At 43.3% G+C, this 22309-nt stretch overlaps 1 protein-coding gene and 1 long non-coding RNA gene across 2 annotated transcripts in view; both read left to right on the top strand.

The window, feature by feature from the left end:
* The window catches only part of mtnr1bb (melatonin receptor 1Bb), a 28804-nt gene extending 15867 nt beyond the window's left edge, over positions 1-12937 (top strand). The window contains exons 2-4 of the mRNA XM_031280903.2: positions 10966-11084; positions 11189-11533; positions 12031-12937. Of these exons, the coding sequence (XP_031136763.1) occupies positions 10966-11084; positions 11189-11533; positions 12031-12453 (887 nt within the window). The 3' untranslated portion in view covers positions 12454-12937. The remainder of the gene's footprint in view (positions 1-10965; positions 11085-11188; positions 11534-12030) is intronic.
* Positions 12938-14799: 1862 nt separating this feature from the next.
* On the top strand, positions 14800-17324 carry LOC118492995. Its single transcript, XR_004894923.1, has 2 exons — positions 14800-16704; positions 17217-17324. It is a non-coding gene; the product is annotated as an uncharacterized LOC118492995 (long non-coding RNA).
* The last annotated feature ends 4985 nt before the right edge of the window (positions 17325-22309 follow it).

Raw genomic sequence — 22309 nt, 5'->3', positions numbered from 1 at the left:
TTGCAAAGATGGTTTTAAAGCAGCAGCCGGCCAATGGCTAAATAAGATTTACTGAAATATTCAGCAACCACACACACTTTCCTCCAATTAGTTTTTTTTTTTCACTCAGTAGCTCTTTTTAAAGAATAACTTAACATCATCTCAAAAAAAAAACTTGCTTACCCCCAATGTTTGCAGTGCTGCAGTAATGTAGCAAGGATGATGTTGGGAGTGATTACACTGTTATCCTAAATAAGTTGACTTTACTAGAAATCTGCGTGGAAACCAGTTGCCTTAAACTGTTTAAGTACCTGTGTTTAAGAAGGTGAAACTTAACAGGTTAAGTTGTATTAACACAGAGCGGTAAGTTTATGCAGTAGACAAATTAAGTTTACATTAGTAGTCATTACTAAAAATCATTAGTAAACATAAAGTGACTATATATAACTATTTAATCTTTCTGAAAGTGTGTAATTTTTCATTTTTGATCATAAATGACCTGTAACAGGAAACAAGACTTACAGTGAAATGAATGTATTTTTATATAGTTTTTAATAATGCCTTTGCCCATTTTTTCCCGCAAAGTCACAAAATGATTTACAGTAGGTAGATGGAAGAAACAAACATACTGACGGTTCACAGATTTCAATGTAAGACCAGAAAAGACTGTGTTAGTGAGTATCCATCCAAGTCCATCTAAGTTATTATTACGTTTTGTTGCTACAACGTTTGTTGCTACAACAATCTCTTAATGCTTTGGCTCGTGACAGTGACACCCCTGGTTTAGCTCACTAGACATCCAGGCTAAGTATGCAACATGAATGATGTTCTGTCTGCGCAAAATATCAATCCCAACTATAGACCTCAACAGTCCCGCCCCTCCTCCGAGAGACCTTAGGTTCCGGAAGTAAATTTCCCATTCATTTCAACCATTGACGTCTGGAAAAATCCGTATATAAAGAGAGAGAGAGTTTTAGACCATGCCTTAGGCTAACCAGCTACGACGTGACTCATAAGCATACAACATATAATTTTGAGTGAAAAAACGAACAGAAAATCCAAAAAAAGTCAAAGGTACAAGACTGTGTACATATTTTCATTTCCGAGCGAAGGAACTACTCATCCCATAAACCACCACGCACCACTGAATAATATAGTCGAAGACACAACCGCGAAAGAGCCTCTTGAACGATAGTTACGTTATTGTAACTCCAGATTCTATGAGTATAGGCGTAGCCCTCTAAACCACGCTATTGGGTTTATCCCTTCGCGCATGCGCAGTCGTGAAGATTTTCTTTCCCGCCCAAGCGTGCCGCTCGGGCTTCAACTACGTCCGCAAATACTGTATATAAACAGAGCGGACCCGTAGCTCTGCTCCCAACATAAGCTTTTTCTTCCGCTAATGTAACTGGAGAAGATGGCCCGAATCTTAGAGGGCTACGCCTATACTCATAGAATCTGGAGTTACAATAACGTAACTATCGTTCTATTCCGTATAGGCTTCGCCCTCTAAGCCACGCTATTGGGTTAGGGCGAAGCTGATGTAGTCAATGCCACCTGCGACCCAGAGCCCACAGTGGAACATAGATTAAACTTCTTTTCCCCTCTGTCTCTCTCTCATGCACTGACAGGGGACTGTATCAGATAATCCGTTATCTAGGTAACGGGGCCTGCCATGGTAATAATTTGGCCTAGCCGAGAGGGCAGGCGTGCATGATTGGTGAGGGTAGTACACGATTGATAATTATGGGACGCCCGAGTCCCTCCCAGCCACCCAGAGTAGGGGGGGGGGGACCCCAGGCAGTGCACATGCAGTGGCACATATCATGATTGTAGGCGTGCATGGCAGTGAGAGAGGATGTGTGATAGCGACAAATATATATATACATATGTACATATATACATAGGCTACACATATATGTGGGACGCCGCTCTCCTCCCCACATACGACGGGGCATCAGCCGTCGTTGAGTGAGGATAGGACCGAGTGAGTCAGAGAGGGCTCGGACATATCCCGCAAATAGAAACGGGTGAAAGGGCATGGGGATGCCCAAGAGGCCGCCGCGCAGATGTCGGTTACTGACATGCCTCTGAACAGAGCTGTTGATGCCGATAGTGCCCTTGTAGAATGTGCCCGGATGCCCTGGGGGGGGGGCTCCGCCCCCTCTGTGTTATAGGCCTGGGTGATAGCTTCACACAGCCAGTGAGACAGACGCTGTTTTGACAGGGTCGCTCCTTGGGAGTGTTCCCTATAGTGTACAAACAGCTGTTGTGTCCGCCTTATGTCCGCCGTGCGTAAAACGTTTGGTGATAATGCACCCACCAGGCACAATCGGTGGGAAACCTCCTCCACGTCGTTGTAATGAGGTGGGGGGAAAAAACCCTGGAGGGAAAAAACCCTCGACCGAAAGGAATTTGTTAAAATTTTCGGTGTGAAAGAAGGGTTAGGCTGTAGGGTGGCTGCGCTCTCGTCCCCTCTAATGGAGACAGGACGGTGAAACTGACAGCGCACATAAGCCGCTCACTCGCTTGGCTGACGCCAGGGCAAGGAGAAGCGCCGTTTTTAGAGACAGCAACCTGAGAGAGGCTTGTGCCAAGGGCTCGAAAGGAGGCTTCCCCAGAGCTCGAAGCACCAGGGCCAGATCCCATTGGGGAGTGAGAGAGCGCACGGCGGGTTTTTGTCGTCTGACCCCTTTCAAAAAAACGCTTTACTAGGGGGTGCGCAAAAAACGTTCTCTCTCCATAGCCTTCGTGGCAGGATGAAATGGCCGCTGCGTAGGCTTTGACTGTGGACGGAGCCAGGTCGTTATCTACCAATGTTTGGAGATAAGTCAACACGAGAGGCAGGGGACACGATATAGGGTCTGTTTCCCTCTCCGTGCACCAGCGCTGGAAAGCGGCCCAACGCGCCGCGTAACACGCTGTTGTGGAGGGGGCTCTCGTGCTCTGAATAGTGCGCACCACGGCAGGAGGCAAGGCTAACCTCTGCAAGCGTTCCCACTCAGCAGCCAGCCCCACAGTCGCAGGGTTATCACTTGATTCTCCTCCTGGATGCGTTCCAGGAGACGAGGAATCAGAGGGACCGGGGGAAAAGCATATAGGAGGGTTCTGGGCCAGGGGTGGTGGGAGAAAGCGTCCACGCCGAGGGGTGGATTGTCCCGTGCGCTCAAGGAAAACCACAGAGCGCACTGTGTGTTTTCTCGTGAGGCGAACAGATCCACCTCCGCTTTCCTGAACCTGCTCCGCAGCTTCTGAACAATAGTGGGATTCAATTTCCACTTGTTGTGAGAGGGCCCTCCCCTCGACATTAGGTCTGCCGCCCGGTTTAGTATCCCAGGGATGTAGACAGCCTTGAGGGACAGCAGGTGACTGTGTGCCCACAGCAGAAGGCTCCTGGCTATTTCCAATAGCTGGGCCGAACGTACGCCGCCCTGGCGATTTATGAACGCTGCTGCAGTAACATTGTCTGTCTGTATGACGACATGTCTCCCTGCTACCACCGGGGCAAAGTGTTTGAAAACCTTCAGCACCGTGGACAGCTCCAGACAAATTATGTGTGGGAGGGGGTGGGGGGGGGGGGGGGGGCCATTCTCCTCCCACCACCTGTGATTCGGTCATTCCCCCCCAGCCAGTGAGGGACGCGTCCGTGTACACTGTCACGTATGACGTTACCTTGCCCAGGGGAACCCCAGCTGACAAGGTCCGGGGGTTCCCCCAATATGACAGGTCCGACTGCAGGGAAGGAGGAATGATCAGCATTCGCCACTTGTGACGTATGGGGTCGAGACGGTGACGGAGGAACCACCTCTGTATTTTTCTCATGTGGAGAAGCCCCAGGGGGACCACCATGTAGCCCGCGGACATCATGCCCAGAAGGCGCATGACGGACAGCGCTGACACCTTTGCACGTGGCGTGGTGCGCAACAGGAGAGAGAGCAGCGCGTCTTGCCTTGGTGTTGACAGCCTGGCTCTCATAACAATCGAGTTTAGCACTACGCCCAGATAAACTATCGATTGTGTGGGAACCAATGAGCTTTTCTGCCAGTTTATGGCGAAACCCAGTGTCTGCAGGTGCTGCAGAACTGCCACAGTGTGCAGCGCCGCCGTTTCCCGAGAGGGAGCCAGGATGAGAAAATCGTCCAAATAAAACAGGACTCTGACGCCTTTTTTTTTCTGCAACGGCTGAAGTGCCGTCTCCATACACTTGGAAAATGTGCGGGGGGCCAGTGAGTAACCGAACGGTAGTCGGTTGTACTGAAAATGGGTGCCCTTGGAAAAGAAGCGCAGGAATCTCCTGTGTGTGGGAATGATTTGGATGTGAAAGTATGCGTCTTTCAGATCCACAGATGTAAATCATTCTTGGTGGCGCACACATTCCAACACATGTCTGATGGTCAGCATGTGGAATGGGCGCTCCATGACAGTAGCTCCCCTAGCTCTGTCATGGCATCTGGTTCTGCCTGGGATGACACGGTTGTCTCCAATACGCCCGCGAACCGAGGCGGGGGGGAGGCGAGCTGAAGTGTATCAGCTTTGACATCCATGAGTCCATGTGTGTCAGCCTGATCCATGGTGCTCTGAGAGCAGGCGTGCACATGTCTGTGTGTTTGTTTACGGACATGGTCAGCAAGGAGCGCAGAGCCCATTCCGCCGCTGGGCGGGACGTGAGATTGTGACGCCCAGCCCATGGAGGGCTCTGACGAAAGGGCCGGTCACCGCCGTTGAGAGGCGGGAGCGGTCACCGGGTCATTGTCTTCCTCGTCCCGCTGGCGTGGGGAGAGGGATGACTGAGCGGCACCATTCATAGTGAATGAGCGTTCGCTCTCGCTGTCTGCATAGTGAGAGAGCGGTAGAGCCCGCGTGCAGCGGTGGGCTGGTGTGCGCTTGTGTGGGGAACGACTGTCATGTTGTCAGCACACTGTTCAATGGGAACAGGGGCTGCTTGGCTGAGGGGAAACTGCTCTTTAGAAGGGTGGGGGTGGCCCTTAAAAGGGCCGTTGTGTTTCCATCTCTCAACTGTATGTGGACAGACGTTTCCGGCGCCCCGACGCCGCTGTTTGTTGGGGGGCTCGGGGATAGGTTAGACCAGGTGGGGGCCGCCTTCATGGTCCTCCGGCTTCGAGAGGCCTGCCGGTCATGTGGAGCCGGCAGTCGCTGCGGAGGGGGGCCGGGCGGAGGAGCGGAGCTCGAAGCCTGGGAAAACGCAGCCGCAGCAGAGGCTGTGGCGCGCTTCCTTTCATGCCGGTTGTCATGGTGACGGAGGCGTGGAGGAGCCGCCTTCCAAGAGCCGAGCATTCGAAAACGTTCCGCTTGGTGCAAATGGGACGTGGCTGTCTGTAGGCGGGGCCCAAATAGTCCATCAGGAGCTATGGGGCCGTACAGAAGCTTGCGTCTGATGTCAGTGGGTAGCTGTGTCATGTGGAGCCAGATGTTTCGCTGGCTCCACAGTCTGCCACGCCATGACTCTGGACAACGCCACCGTGGACGCCATGGTCAGGGTGAGGATCGCGGTCATAGCTTTGCCAATCTCCTTGACTAGCTCCGGAGGAAGAGCTCCCGGAGTAGGCTAATGGCCATGGCGGAGGCGGCGGAGGCTAGCAAAGCTATATTGTTCTGTGCTGCGAGACCCTGGGCCGCACACTGGTGTGACCGGTCAGTGACCTGAGCACATACCTGATCCATGGGGCGAAAGAGGCGTAGGCTTCCGGTGGCCGAAAAAAAGTGGCCTTCGGAAGCAGGATGGACGTCAGGCTCTGCTCCAGGTGGGGGACCGAAGGGAAGCCCGCTTCTGTGTCGCCTTGAACCCAGGTAAACAGGGCGTAGCGAAAGACAGGAGCCTTCAGTTTCCCGGGCTGGGAGAGAGCCTCTTCCACAAATGGCCGAAGCTCTGTGAAGCGCGGCCAGAGTGGGGCCCGTGAGGAGGGCGGCTCCTGAGCGTAAACATCCCCGCTCAAGAGGCCACGAGCTGGAAGCTCAGCCGGGAGCGCAATGCCTCTCTGGTCTGCCGCCTTTTGATGATCTCCGGCAGATCCAAAAGAGAGGGTGGAGCTGCCTGAGGCAGAGGGGAAGACCGCCGGAGCGGTGCCCTTGGCCATTCCGGAGATGGGGAGAGCCGCAATGGGAGGGCATCGATCCCCGTTTCGAGGTCCAGATCTCCCAGGGGGAGGAGGGACAGCCGGTGACGGAGGCGTTATCCAAGAGAATCGAGCCATCGGACTCGTGCTCGTCGATAAAGCCTTCCTCCGGCGGATCCAGAGTGTTGACGGATTGCCGTCTGTCTGCCCAGCTGCCATCCCCTTCCCTGCTAGCCTGACACTCCAGAAAAGCTTCCGCCCGCCGATAAGCTCTTTAGATGGCAGGCGGATGCAGAACTGGCACGAGGCGTCGGGGGTGAGAGCCTGACACTCCAGAAAGCTTCTGCCCGCCGGTTAAGCTCTTTAGATGGCAGGCGGATGCAGAACTGGCAAGAGGCGTAAGCGGCGCCAAGGCAGGTCTCACAGCGGGGATGGAGGTCCGGCGGCAGGATGCAGCCAGTCCGGCAGGTGGGGCAGAGGTGAACACCGCTGGAAGTGCTTGTCTTCATACTGCTAGCTTGAAGAAAAAGTGGGAGCAGAGCTACAGGTCTGCTCTGTTTATATACAGTATTTGCGGACATAGTTGAAGCCCGAGTGGCACGCTAGGGTGGGAAAGAAAATCTTCACGACTGCGCATGCGCGAAGGGATAAACCCAATAGCGTGGCTTAGAGGGCAAAGCCTATACGAAATAGAACAACTTCCAATCTGACGACAGCCTCGTGCACCTTTTCCTCCAAAACATAGTGATTTTTATATAGTGAATGTACAGTTAATAGCAGTTCTTTCAGTAGTAATCGTGTAAATAATAAAATGATTGATATGACTCATACAGTATGAAGGCTACAGTAGCCTAGCTAAAGTAAACGGATAATGTTAACTAACGTTACCAACCTCCCTGTAAAACTCACCACAACTTTGTAGGTGTTGTCCCTCATGCTGGCCCTTACAAAACCCACGTATGTAGTGTGTCATTGTACTGCAATGCAAAATCTCTTCAGCAGGAGGTCAAGGAGAGTAAATACTATGCGGTAGGTACGAAACACAAAGAAAAACAAGGCAGAATAAAACAAGGAGAAACAGAAAACAAAAATCTCTGAACAGTTAATTACATTCATGGCTAAATGTTTTACGGTACTTAAAATGCACATTTTAGCCTATTGGTCTTTGTAATTCCAATTATCTGCCTCAAAGAGAATCTGCAGCATTAACCTTTTTTTAATTGATCTTGTCCATCCAAATGTGCATGTCCCTGTTTGATGTATTTGAGCTGGTTAGAGTCGAGCGCTAACTTCCAGTTACATTAAGACGTTCAAATCGAAAGGACTTGTCACATTTCTTACTGGATAAATTGCTGCACATTTCTAAATAAAATGTTACCTCAGGGATGTTTATACCAATTAATTCAAACAGGATAATATTTCCCCTCTATACTTACTTGTGAGTTAGATAAATGGTGTTGTCAAGCCAAAAGTGTTGGAAAAGACTACTTGGTGAGCCATGGATGAAGTGTTTGCAAATAGCAATTGTCTAGCCATTTATTTATGGGGATTTTGTGGATTTTATTCATTCATGCTGTTATTTCGTTTGTCCCAGTTCGACCAAAAGCTCAAAGAAAGTGAAACACTACATAGATCTAAGTGCGGATATCCTTTCTATCTGTTTGTCACGAAAAAGCAAAAATCAGACACTTAAAATGTGGATTTGCTGTAGGCTCTATGTGTCCTTGCTCTTGCAAAAAATGTAAGCTTATGAGAGTGTAAAGTTGTACAGTATTTGCCTGAGGCAAAAACTGCTTTTTTAGTTATAGCATAATACTACATCTGAACTCTTAAGAACAGACTCAAACTTTGCTGGAAATCCTGTTCTTCTGTGAACTTCTTTTAAAGGTCCCATGGCATGAAAATTTCACTTTATGAGGTTTTTTCCCCCAGCCTGCCTATGGTCCCTAGTGGCTAGAAATGGTGATAGATGTAAACCAATCTCTGGGTATTCTGCTCTGCCTTTGAGAAAATGAAAGCTCAGATGGGCCGATTTGGAATCTCCTCCTTATGACATCATAAGGAGGAAGGTTACCTCCCATTTCTCTGCTTTGCCTGCCCAGAGAATTTGGCCCGCCCATGAGAAAGAGAGAGACGTCATGGCTTGAAAACAAGTGAAGCATGGCAGTTGGTCAAGACCACACCCCCACACTCCACCTTGCCCCCCCTCTCTCCTCCTCAATAGCATTTAAAGCTACAGACACAGAAATGGCACATCCCAAGTAAAGCTCATTGTGGGACTGGCTCTAGTGGCTGTAATTCTGCACCAAGGCTGAATTTTGGGAAAGAGACTTCAGATACAGTATTAGGGGACCACTAAGGCCTATATAAAAGCATCCAAAAAGCAGCATGTCATAAGACCTTTAATGTGTGGAGTCTAGAGAGTGACGCAGTGCACCTTTTAGGTCATCTTCTTCACATAGTAGTAGCCTGACATGCTCCCAATCCATTTCAGACTGGCAACATGGCCTGATCATCCAATCTGCAGTGTATTTTGTCTCTTTTCTTCTGTGAGAAACACATTTAACCTCTGAAAATAAGGTGGAAAAAAGAAAAAGCAGGATCATTAAGGAGCTCGAAAGGAGGGTTATTGGGTCGTATCGTTCAAAAATAACACTGGCTGAGAAATTTGAAGCAGCTAAGTGAATAGACACATGAAAGAACAGGCAGTGGTGGAAGTGGTAGAAAGGTTTGCCTTGTGGGGTCAGCTATGTGTGACCAGGCAGTCGGCAGGGCAGTAGAGTGAGGAAGCTGCTGGCGTGCTGAGGAAAGGGCTCTGATGTATAGTAGTGATGACAAGATCGTTTATTGCCTTGCCTACAAAACTATGAGAAAACGCATTACTCTTTTATCTTGTCCACATGTCATCAGCTTATTCTCCCTTATTTTCTTCTGCCGCTAACAATCCCATCCTCTGCCGACCTTTAACCTCCTTTTATTTTCCACCATCTTCCTAATTTTCTATTTCCTGTCGACAGCTTTGGTCATTCATCTCTGCAGATTGAGTTAGACATTGCCTCCCGTTTGTCTTTGTGTCATGTTCTTCCATTTAACAGATTGAAGAAATGACCAGAGTTGACAGCTTTATTAAAAAAAAACAAGGCTGTTAATTGTTCAGATCATGTCTTGTGGAGATAGTATTATTTATCCTCCTTAAATGAGACTGCCTTCCCACTTTTAGCACAGCCTTTCCTCATGAAAGTGCAGCTTTTATAATGCCTCACCATGTTTCCCTCCACTCCTTTCTGGATTCAGTCCCCATTCCTGTCACTCCCTTACCATGTTTTTTTTTGGCCCCACACCTTCACTGAAAACAAATGTAAATGCAACAATGCAAATCTGCCTAGCATGTCCTCCTACATGAAAGGCATTTAAAAAAGCAAACGAGAGGAAAATCTTTGCAATCCCTCCCCGTGGGCGAAATGCTTTCAGACATGCAGGGACATTTTTGGTTCTAATATTGTTTATTACAATCATGCATAGATGCCTTTGACAAAGCAGATTAGGTTTCAGTCAACATTATCATATGCAATCATGTGCATATGAATAACCTGGTGAAGAGCGGTACAAACATCCAATCCACCTATTAGGCATAACATGAGGGAAAAAAACAAAAATACCGTTTACTATGCGTTTGTTCATTTCCTCTTTGATTGGTGCAGCCAAATAGGTTGCTGCTGCAAATTAAACGCAATGCTTCAGAGTGTGTATATGCTTTCATATGGAAATTCAAAACATTCAAGGTCTCTGAGCAGTTGCTTGCCCAAATTACACCCATATTCCAAGGGCTGCTGGGTAAATGAAGTTGTAGTGTAATCTAACTATAGTTTACATTGCTCTAAACCCTGAAACAAGATTGTCTCATTTAAGCTTATACTCTCATTTATGAATATGAGGAAATGAGATCACCATCATAATCCGTGGTTTAGTGAACAGATGGTTCAAAAATTCTTACAGGTGTGCATCTACGTGCGCTCGCTACATGTGAAACGTTTGTTTGCTGCTTCATCAAATGCGTGCTGCTCTCTATCAGGCTAATGTAGGAGAAAGTGAAGCGGCCAGCTACTGCACGCACACGCGCACAAACACACACACACACACACACACACACACACACACACACACACACACACACACACATTTATTGTGTCCATGCCATGTGGCAATGGCTGCTTATCCAGTCCTCATGCATTAACAGCATTGCGTGGTCAGAGAAGTCATTAACAGCTATCACAGAAAGGATTTCTCTTTTCATTTTTGTTGAAAATTACAACCATCTGGCTTGTTTTTCCAGCTATATAACATAACTGATACATGTCCATTAGTTGTGTGTGTGAGTATAAAACACTATTCACTCCTTTATCTTCTTCTATTTAAAGGTGCTCTAAGCAATGTTGGGTGACGTCACTTCTTGTTGAAGTATTGTCAAACAAAACAGAGGCTAGCTCGCCCCTCCCTCCTCCTCATCCCGTCCCCTCCCCTCCCTTCTGCGCACTAATCCCCCAACCCCCACCCCAAATCCTTCTTGTCGGTTATTGGCTGGAACACCGTTTGTTATGTTTCGTGGTGCAGGTTGGCGCATTTTTGTTGCCGTTTGTGGAGCCTGGGCTGGGCTGTCTACAAAGACAGTGTGTTCAGGGGACAGGCAGCTAGCGGATAGTGAGGAGATGTTTGCTGTATCTGACAAAAAAAATTTGTAGCCTAAAAAACGCGCGACAGCACTTAGAGCACATTTAACTTAAATTAGAGGGTGAATCCAGTGTTAATAGAAAAGCATACATGGTGTGTCTAACATAATAAAGGACGTGACTCATCTCACAATAAGAGAGCAAGTTACAGTAAGAGACTGTCTCCCTCGTGTCTTCTTCTCTAGGTAATGTGTTTGTGGTGAGTTTGGCCTTTGCTGACCTTGTGGTAGCCTTCTACCCATACCCCTTGGTTCTCTATGCTCTCTTCCATGACGGATGGGCACTGGGAAACACACAATGCATGGTAAGGCCGCATCAGTTACCACATGTTTCAGTTTATAAACAAAACAACGGCAGTAAACCCTGACACAAACACTTCACTTTCTTTCTTTCTGTCTTTCTGTTCAGGTCAGCGGTTTTCTCATGGGGCTGAGTGTCATTGGTTCCATTTTCAACATCACTGGGATTGCAGTGAACAGATATTGCTACATCTGTCACTCATTCTCCTACAGTCGTCTGTACAGCTATCGCAACACTCTGCTGTTTGTTGCCTTAATTTGGGTGCTCACAGTATTGGCCATTATCCCCAATTTCTTCGTTGGCTCCCTGCGCTATGACCCGCGGGTCTACTCCTGCACCTTCGCCCAGAATGTCAGCAGTTCCTATACAGCAGCAGTAGTGGTGGTTCACTTCTTGGTTCCCATTGCAGTGGTTACCTTCTGTTATCTACGCATCTGGGTACTTGTGATTCAGGTCAGTCTCCTGCTTCTCTACACGGTTATTTATGTCTTTACAGGCACACAGTAGGTATTAATGAGGAGGGTAATAACACCAACCAAATAAACCTGTAAACATGCATTAGTTGTAAATAACACAGGCACCCCTTGGGCCAAACAATGATAAGCCATTAGCCTTCCAGGGTTCAACCTAATTGGACCTGTAATGTAAACAATATGGTCACTCCAAGTTTTGAAATTTTGACCTTAACCATTGACCCTTTACTGGACTACTACAAGTGTAGATTTAAAACAAACTGAACACAGCAACAATTTGGCATAGTCGAGGAATATCATGTTTGACAGGCAGATAGATGGATGAGATCAGCGGAGTGGTTGTATGTGTGTATATCTGTGTGGGTGTCTGTCAGCTTTTGTGTGTTTTGATGTAAAATAGAGAGGCAGACAGCAACAGTAGCTTTATGGCATCATTAATAGTCTAATTCCTATCTTATGTGTTTTCATCATGTCCAGGTGCGACGTAAGGTGAAGACAGAGGAAAGCCTTCGTCTCAGACCAAGTGACTTGCGGAATTTCATCACCATGTTTGTGGTCTTTGTGCTGTTTGCCATCTGCTGGGCTCCACTTAACCTGATTGGCTTGGCTGTGGCCATAGATCCGTCCCGTGTGGCTCACCGTATCCCTGAGTGGCTTTTTGTGGTCAGCTACTTCATGGCCTACTTCAATAGCTGTCTGAATGCCATAATTTATGGCTTACTCAACAGGAATTTCAGGAACGAGTACAAACGCATTGTCACTTCTGTCTGGGTGACTCGGCTTTTTGTGACAGAGACTTCCCGAGCCGCTACGGACGCCAGGAGCATGAGAAGCAAGCAATCGCCGCCTCCGCCACTCAACAACAACGATTCAGTCAGAGATCGCACAAACAAAGAATGAAATCTTAAATCCTTGAGCCTGTTAATTCCTGTTTTTATGTGACATCCAGTCAGTTGTGCAGCTGAAGAGTATCAAGTAACGGATGAAGCTGGAATATATGGCTTGGTTTTCTGTTCGCTGACATCGATCAGAACAGGGCGCAGATGTCTACATCTGTGGAGAAGTTTTTTTTAAATCATTTTTAAAGTTGTGAAGAATTATATAATTAATATAAATTCTTGAAAGTTTATCATTTGGGGGATTAATTTAACAACTTTGCTATAGTGCTAAATAAGGCCAAGTTTCCTCTGTGATTATCAACCACCAAGCATTAACAGAGCAAACATTTAAGAGATGAGTTACGTCCTGGGAGAGCCATGCATTGCAGTTTCACTTTGCTTGTACTCTAAAAACCATCTGAATGGTGCATTAACATTTCATAAAAAAAATGTAATATCCTTTAATATCTACTGCTGTAGACTCTAGACATATTTCACAAAACAGGGTAACCACTGTTAAACATCAACCTATCTTTAGTAATTTTTAAAAGCCTCAAATAGTACAACTCGCCTCACCTGAATGCTAGATGAGGAGATGATGTCAGTCTGTCTATAATGTCTAAGATCAGTTTGTGGGGTTTGACGTGGTGACAGTAATGTGGCAGTAGCATAATACTTCACGCTGCCTGGTCTGACCTTGCACTGCAAAGAATGACAAACAAAAACTTAGCAATGAACATAATACACAAATTCAGGAAATTAACTCAAAGCATTTATTGCACAAAACTAGCACCACACTACGTAAAAAGTGCCAATTAACATGTCTGTTTGTTTTTTTTTAAGTTCCAAAACAAATAGTGTATGTGATGTAGCAGGTGGAGGACACCTACATATCTACAAAAGTCGCTGTATCCATCGTTGTACATATCACCTTACTACTACAAATACTTCTCAGCTGCTGCGGTTTGACCATTATGTAACTTAGGAGGATAGGTCACTGTTTTGAATCCAAAATGTTTCTAACTATGAGCAAAAACAATGTTAATAAAAACATAAACAGCCTATTTCCCGGAGGGCTAAATGTTAATTTGATATTGAAGTTATTCTTAAAAACATTTTTTCCCAAAATATTCCATTTGTTTTCAATTGAATAATGTTGACTAGTTTTCAAATTGTCTGCTATACGAGTGCATTTATTAAAGTTTAATTAACTATCAATTTACCATTTATTAATAATGGTTATTATGAAGTTTAACAAACAGATTTTTTTTTTTCATCAAAAACGTAAATATAGCATATATAGCTTCTAGGGTTACACTTATTGTTTATTTCATATTAATGTTCAATATGTTTGTTTGTTTATGTATGCACCAACCACTAAGGCAAATTCCTTGTAAGTGTTCTCCAGGCCACACAGCAGGCCAACAAAAGGATTAAGGTACAAAAAAATTTGAATACAATAAATACAATATATACATTTATTGAAGATGCAGCAAGCAATATAGAAGGGGCACATGTTCCTCTGCCTTCTACATCATATGCAGGATGTGGCAGTCTGATGCATTGGTAATTTGTATTCTTTATTCTGAAATACTTGTGCAGCTTTTCATTTCATAAGTAATGGATCTTCATAGTTAATTTATTTTCTAATAAAATGTAATTCACCAGGAACACATTTTGATGAATTCAATGTGGAAAAACAAAAGTGTACATAGGAGTTGTACTGTCACTTTGTCATATTTCTTGACAGAAGAGTGACATCCATTGCCTCTTGATTGAATAGTGTGTCGAAAGATGTAGATTGTTGAGAAGGTACAGCTCATATCTGTATTCCCATCTCAGGGTGCCGATACCTAATATTTTGTCATGCTACAGAGTTGTCTCTAAAACATTTGCAGGTTATAAGCTGCCATATAAGGGAGTCTGAAGACATTTCAAAGGGATATTTCGTACATTACTGTCAGTGTGTTTTTTAACTGTGGTATATTGTTATTGGAGATGTATTCGAAATGTGTTTTTATAGTCTTTATATAACCTGAAGCTAAATAACCCCACACAATTAACAGTTAATTACCAGGTTATGCCTAACCTTTATATCCATTTAATTCTTCTACAGTAAAGTGCATCTAAAACAACCTCTTGCTTAAGCATGTACATGGCATCACTACAAATACATGTGTTTTTCAGTGTGGAGTGATGAAATCAACTTCTAATTGCATAAATCAAACATCCAAGAATGGCAAAACAAGGTATTCATAATAATTGTAATGTTTTTAATTTTTAATTTTATTTAAATTCATTGATGTTTTCTATTACAGTGTTAAAATGTGCAAAACCATAAATCAAGAATGGTAACAGATGCAGTTTTTGTTAAAGAAATGGGATTTAAATAAATGTAGGGAGTGACTATGCTACCCTGACAAGAGAGGTGAGAAGGTCACTCCACCACTGGGGAGCAGGAGTGGTGTCCAGGTCGCTGCAGGAAAGGGAGAACTGAGCAGCAACATACTGTAAACTAAAAAAATAGTGATGTTGTGGTAGAGAGAAAACCAATGCTTTAACATCTGAAGAGTGTTTTATGTGCATTTGGAGGGAAGCAAAGACTTTGAATCAATTTAAACCAAAGAATCGGGCACAGCTGAAGAGCGTTAGGTGTACATACATTTTATTTTCATTCAGAAATACCGCTTTACAGTTACAACAATAGTGTCAAATTTTAAATTCTATGGCAAGTGGCATATTTTGTATTAAAAACTAACCCATTCAGCAAACCTAGTTTGCCTCCAAAATGCTTCTTTTTACACATTCAGGCCAGTAGTCTATACATTTTCTCTTCAGCATTGTGTAGAAGTTTACATGCAGGCCTCAGGCAGGACACTCAATTTGCAGTAGAAGAGAAGAACAAATATTACCTTTTTCTCCTTTGTGTTTTCTTTCTATTCACCCTACAGCAACAGTATGTAGCTATGTTCATTTATCTTTCCTATATGCTCACTGTCGGCTGCCTTACTTTGGGCCTTTTTCTCCATGAGACCAAGCGCTAGCTTAAAGCATAGATTCACACAGCATGTTTGTAAAGCACAAGCTCACTAACCACTCTGCTGTAATTCTCACTGGGCTTTAACTCAGAATAATGCGGTAATTATTCAGTCTTACAAATCCTATGGTGAATCTTAATCAAAATTTATAAGCTGGCAGCTTATAAAAAGCTTATAAAACAGGGTCAAAACACTATTAGTTGTATTAATGCTGCAGAGTGTAAAGCTAGTTTCTAAAAACAGAAGCTACAGGTGTGCTATGTATTATTGTAACTGAGGCGTTTGAGTTCTGAGTCAAAAAATTGTGAACCTAGCAGTGAAAGTCATCACAATGTTTTGCATTGAAAGATAACAGCTAAGGTTTCTATGTGCTACTAATCATTTTGAGTGGTGTACTCAATGATGCAACATTGGATTATGCTGTTGGAGTCCCTGTTGCACCTTTCTTAACATCAGTGCACAAATTTCATGCAGGGTTGACATTTTCCTCAAAGATGCTTCCCTGAAAAGTAGCATGAGTGAAGTAACCACTTTGCATTTGATAGCTTCTGTAAACACAGTCGCTTCATTTTGCTTATTTTTACGGATGCAGTTTTTAATTTACGGTCCATAGATCACAAGATATTCCTAAATCAAATTTGATCACATACAGTGATGTGCTAATTAAGACTGTTTGCTTATTAAGGCTTTGGTATGATTTTAAATACAACATAGCAGAGCTTTTTGATCAGTGTTACTGTCTGCTATGCAGAAACCTGGCAACCTCATAAGCAGATATACAATATGATTTAAATATACTGCTCACAGCACAATTCAGACTAGAAGTACCCTTAAGCCTCACTGTTCTCTTCCTTTATTTTCATCTGGACATACTCAGTAGCCAGTTTAGTTTTCTTTGTGTCATTAATGGGTTATGTAACAGCATGACAACATCAGCTGACAGCTAAAGGCAGAAAAGGATGCAACACTGATCAACTTATGTGCAAGGTACCTTCACTTAGATGAAAATAAAATGACAGGCCCTGGGAACATAATTGAATGCACTGATGACAAACCACAGAAACGTAGCTGTTTATGCACCTCCTATACATTCCAGACAGGAAAACAATTGCTACATTTAAAACTGTGACTATGAAAACATGAATGAAACAGCTATTGCAAAGCACAAATCCTTTTCACCTGATAAATATATACTCTCAGTGGCAACTTATTTAGCTGCAACTCGTTAGACGTAGGTCAGATCTCTGTTTGCTCGCTGCCTGAATTTCCCTTTCTTTTCAGTCTGTTTTATTGCAGCATAATACTCTAAAGTAAGTGGTCTGAGCTGGCATCCAGTGCCATCTTTAAAACAATGTTACTGCTTAACATAGGTCACAGAAATGAAGTTCAGCGCAAATTCTTTCAGGAAGTCTTCTAATAACTTCAATCACCGCTCTCTCTTCCTAAAACTATTCAGCTGTTTAGAGGCGTTCACTTTTCAGTAAACCAACCAGAATTGGCCACGAAATTCACGATCCAATCACAGCATTATATCCCTGCTTAAAATCTGTTTCTCTCTCTGCTGCTGTCAGCTGTCATTTCAGGCAAAGCGTGCAACCCTCCTCCCCTTCCACCTCCTAAAACTGAAAACTAAAACTGTGACTATGAAAACATGAATGAAACAGCTATTGCAAAGCACAAATCCTTTTCACCTGATAAATATATACTCTCAGTGGCAACTTATTTAGCTGCAACTTGTTAGACGTAGGTCAGATCTCTGTTTGCTCGCGGCCTGAATTCTTTGAGGCATGTTCACAAGAATTCCTGTTCAAGCTGTAATGTTTTTTTGTGTGTAAAGAGGCACCAAATTAAACAATTAAACAATTATTTTTAGAAGATGAGCGAGATTGGATATTGCTCACTGAACTTTGAGCTTTTAGCCAGTCGACTACTCGTGTCTTGATAAGTATCTTTTAATCCAGAGGCGTGTGTGAATGTGCATGCTTGTCTGATGTTGTTTATGAGGTGATGCTCATTTACAAGAGTTCACTAACAGGTGAAGGTCACAACGCCCAGAGGATGGTCTGCGTAACCAAATGGAAATCTGTGGAATGTAATGGACTTTGACATTCAAAATTCAAAAGGCTTAGTTGTGAGTCTCCTCAAAAATGAACTGTGTGTAAAAATATACAGTATGCATTATGTGTACAGTTCTGCTGAAACACGATGTTATGTAAAATAAAATTGAGATATCATAGCCTACTTGATATTTGCTCATTAATGCGTTTGTGAAATCAGCACTCTCTGAAAGATTTGTTGCTCTCTTATTAAACATATTTCATATTTCATCCCCAAGTACTGTAAGTGGTAAAAAAGTTTTTGTGAAAGCACAAAATGCTAGCCTGGAAATCCAGACCCAAATCCGAAAGATTAAGGGTATAAAACACAACACATTTGTCATCATAGACCAGGATTCCAGACTTTTTAAGGGTGTTTTAATTGAAGGCTCCCTAGATGAGCCTCTTAAGGCTCAGAATTTCGTTAAATTGGAGCAAGAGAGCTTTTATATGTGTAGGATAGATAGTTTGAAGGGAGAGCATACTGCTGCCCTGTGTTAGTGAAAAGGTGCAGATTTGAATGAGGTAAGCAGCTTGCAGAGTTTAAATGGAATAAATTGGGTCACATTAGGCATGCTTGCTGCAATGTGAAAAGATACATCTTGAATTCTATACTCTTGTTTAGCCATAACACTTAAATGAAATTGACTGATTAATTAAAAACATGTCCAATCATCAGCCCATTATAGTGTTTTAGCAGTTTCTTGACTTACAGTCATATAATACACATTTAATAAACATACCTGTGTGTGTGTGTGTGTGTGTGTGTGTGTGTGTGTGTGTGTGTGTGTGTGTGTGTGTGTGTGTGTAAAGTAAATGCAGATTGAATTGTAGCAGGCGGCAGGACATGGACAAGTGGCTGGAGGTGATCCAGCAACGCTATGATTAAGAAAGGGGGATGTGGTTGAGATAAATTACTGCTTTGCTCATGATAAATAATTGCAAGAGGAGATATCCAGATGGTGGTCTTGACTCATCCCCATAGTCAAAGTCAGTGCACAAATCAGCGCTTTAATGGGATTATAGAGGAAAACAACCAGTCGCTTCAAGAGAATAAATTCAACAAGTTTTATTCTTTGTAATTTGTTATAACAAATTACAAAAATGTAATAAGGGGTTTTTGCAAATGTACATTCCACTCTAACCGTTACAGCCTCATACATGTGTCCTTTTATTTAAAAAGATAGCCTTGCAAACTATGACACACAGGAGACACAATATGCGGCCACAGATGAGGAGGTCAACTGATATCAAAGTGATTAATAAGGCTTTCAAGTATAATAACTTTGTTCCACTATTCATTATTGCCATACTCCATTCTTCGCTTACAGCCCATCTAAAAAAAAAAAAAAAGATGCCTTCTCCTGCTGCAATATCTGTTATTTATTTAATTTATTTTATTTTATTATTATGAGGTTAATGTGTATATTTAGAAAGTTAGAATTACTTTAATTGAAGAAGCTTTCTTTTGAATTAATTTGTCACCATATGCACAGTGAGATAAAAAGAAAAGGCCTTGATTTGAAAATTTAGAAAACATGGTTATAATTATCGTGAGAGCAAACAAGGAAGTAAGATGATGAAGTAGAAGCGTGCCAAATTCTGGATAAGGAGGCAAGTTGGGGTGGTGGATGGGACAAACAAATACAGGACTTTCACTCAGGAGGGTTTGTGTCCCGTTTGAAACAAAAGTCTACTGTCATTTTTAAATTAACCTAGTTTCACGGACCTAAGTCTGTGATGCAACCTAACGTCCTCATTGTAGTAGTTTACGTGACTCATTTTAAGCCGAACCCTGATGTGTTTACTAACCCTAAGTATGTTTGTTGGGTTACACTTTACTTGAAGGTATCTACATAAGAGTGACATGGAACTGTCATGAACACATGACACTGTCATGACACTGTCATGACACATGAACCCTAACCCTAACCCTAACCCTAACTTGTCATGACAAAAACCAAATGACACTTACTAAAAGAAGCGTTATGTCATAAACGTTCATGACAGTGTCATGTCACTCTTATGTAGATACCTTCAAGTAAATTGTAACCATTTGTTGCCTAAACCTAACTAGTTATATATATATATATATATATATATATATATATATATATATATATATATATATATATATATATATAACTAGTTAGGTTATATATAAGCGTTATATATAAGCGTTATATATAAGCGTTATATATAGGCGACTGTGTTTACAGAAGCTATCAAATACAAGCCTTTTCAAATGCAAAGTGGTTAACACAGTTAGTTCATAAATACTGTTTTGATAAAAACTGTATTCTGCATTTTGTATTTTCTATGATTAAGTAAAAACCTAATGGTTGCAATTACTCTCACGTTTGACACCAAGCTGCAGCAAATCTCACTGTAGAATCAAATAAATCAGTATTGTCAATCTCTGTTTAATTAACCCTTGATATCCAATTGTCCCCTTTTATTACTTTGAGGTTGGAAAAATCATCTTATTCCGGAGGCCTGAAAGCATCATATTTAATATCTATCAGCTTGTTCCAACCCTTCATTCAAGCCACAGGATATAATGTTTACACTCAGTGAAATATTGAAACCCAAGACTCCATGTTTTTCATGGCTGCACCATTCCATCAAATGGAAATACATATTTCCCAATATATACATATTTTGTCCGACATAGTTGATATCTTTGGAAACGTGGAGACCTCTACTAGAATTTAAAATTTTGTTTTGTGGGTTGCAACAATGTTTAGCTGCACAGCATGAGTTGGAAATGACAGACACACCATGTGAGCTACAGCTTTCTAAGGGTATCACAACCCCAGCTCCTAGTATTCGTAATGTTGCTACTCTGCCATGACTCTGTCCTTTCAGATCCAGCCACTCTCTTCTGCCCTGCATTAACCCCTCTCCCACCATTCCCATCACTTGATCTTCCCCACCTACTCACTCACCTGCTTCCCATTTCCCTAATCAGCCTCATAGTATATCGCCCCATCTCTTATCTCTCACTCATTTCCTGCCAGGTTTCCTGCTAGTTTGCATCCGCACTAGCTTTCCAGCCTTTGTTCTGCCTGCCTGATCTACAGTTTTATGATTCTCTGCCAGCCCCCTTTTGAATAACTTTGACCCTTTCCTGTTTCCATGATTAAGTAAAGTTGTATCTGCCTGTGAAACATGCTTTTGAGTTTGGTTTGCTGTTTTTTTTAGCTGTTACACAGGGTTTAATAGCTCTGAGCTTTAACACTGAAAAGTGGACTGCAAAGTTCTAATACAGTTTAAGACGCATGCCCTTTTCTTTACACCAGCAAAATATGACTATAATTACTGTAAACACTTTTCTTTCTTTGTTTTTTTTTCAGAGAATTGACTTGGTCTATTTTCCAGGAGCCAGACTTCACAGCATTGTCAGCAGAAAAACACATTCAAAACTAATGATTTTAAACTGTCTTATCCAGAATCCAGCTTTTGTCCTGCTGCCAACAAACTCAGCAAACAGCAATGACTGCTCCACTGCAAACACTTTCAATTACTGTACTTTGCAGCTGGAAGAACTATATTGACTTGACTGCTACAGTAGTCAGCTGTCTGCATTTGATGAGGACTAAAGGAGCCTGAAGACTATGTCTGTCATGACAACAGACGCTGTAACAAAATAAAAACAGGCCTAAAGAAATGTAAGGCAGTTCCTCGACATTTGGCTGAGTGTTCAGCGGTGAATATAAGTATTACAATTTTCATTTTCTTTTCAGTCTGTTTTATTGCTTAATACTCTAAAGTAAGTGGTCTGAGCTGTCATCCAGTAACCTGACTCCGCCAGATGGATTGCTTCGCATTTGCTCGGCATATCCATCTGGGAACTTTCCGTTGGAGAACTTTTGGGAAGGGGTGAAAATACTGGTTAGCTGATTGGATAAACCATCTGTCTATCACCACCTATGTTGGTGATAGATGGGCCAAATCAAGCAATCAGATCAACGATATATCAAACTCTTACCGAAACTGTCGGGAGAAGAGCAAAAACATCTTTTCCTCCGAGAAAAGCCTCCAGTGCCGTTTTTTGCTCTTCTTTCAATGAAGGAATACTTTCTAATTCGGATAAAAGTTGTGCGATAGCTACGCTCATCTCATCCGTGGAAGCCGCCATGCTGTTTAGACTGAACAGTCGCTTCTCGTTGCATCACACCTAAACCCGCCTCAAAACCAATGCTGATTGGTCGGTTGTTTGGCGAACGGCTCCAAATTTTTTCTGTCTCAAGATGCCAGACTGATCTGTGAGTGGAAAACTGGAGCTCGCGAGATCAGGACGGTCTCACGAGGCTAGTCATCCAATGCCATCTTTAAAACAATGTTACTGCTTGACATAGGTCACAGAAATGAAGCTCAGCGTAAATTCTTTCAGGAAGATTTCTAATAACTTCAATCACTGCTCTCTCTTCCTAAAACTATTCAGCTTTTTAGAGGCATTCACTTTTCAGTAAACCAACCAGAATTGGCCACGGAATTCACGATCCAATCACAGCATTACATCCCTGCTTAAAATCGGTTTCTCTCTCTGCTGCTATCAGCTGTCATTTCAGGCAAAGCGTGCAACCCTCCTCCTCCCTTTCCACCTCCAGTCAACATCTCCCGTGGCACCCTGGGTCTTCCTCCAGCAGAACGCTCCGTCGACTCCTTCGGTCTGGTCTTCGGGCTCTTCGCCACCGCCACCAGTGTCTAGACTCCATCGGGGGGATATGTCTTGGCTTCT

Source organism: Sander lucioperca, chromosome 13, assembly GCF_008315115.2.
Source record: "Sander lucioperca isolate FBNREF2018 chromosome 13, SLUC_FBN_1.2, whole genome shotgun sequence".
Lineage (NCBI taxonomy): Eukaryota > Metazoa > Chordata > Actinopteri > Perciformes > Percidae > Sander > Sander lucioperca.
Note: the sequence above shows the minus strand (reverse complement) of the source record. Positions and strands in the feature narration are given on the sequence as shown.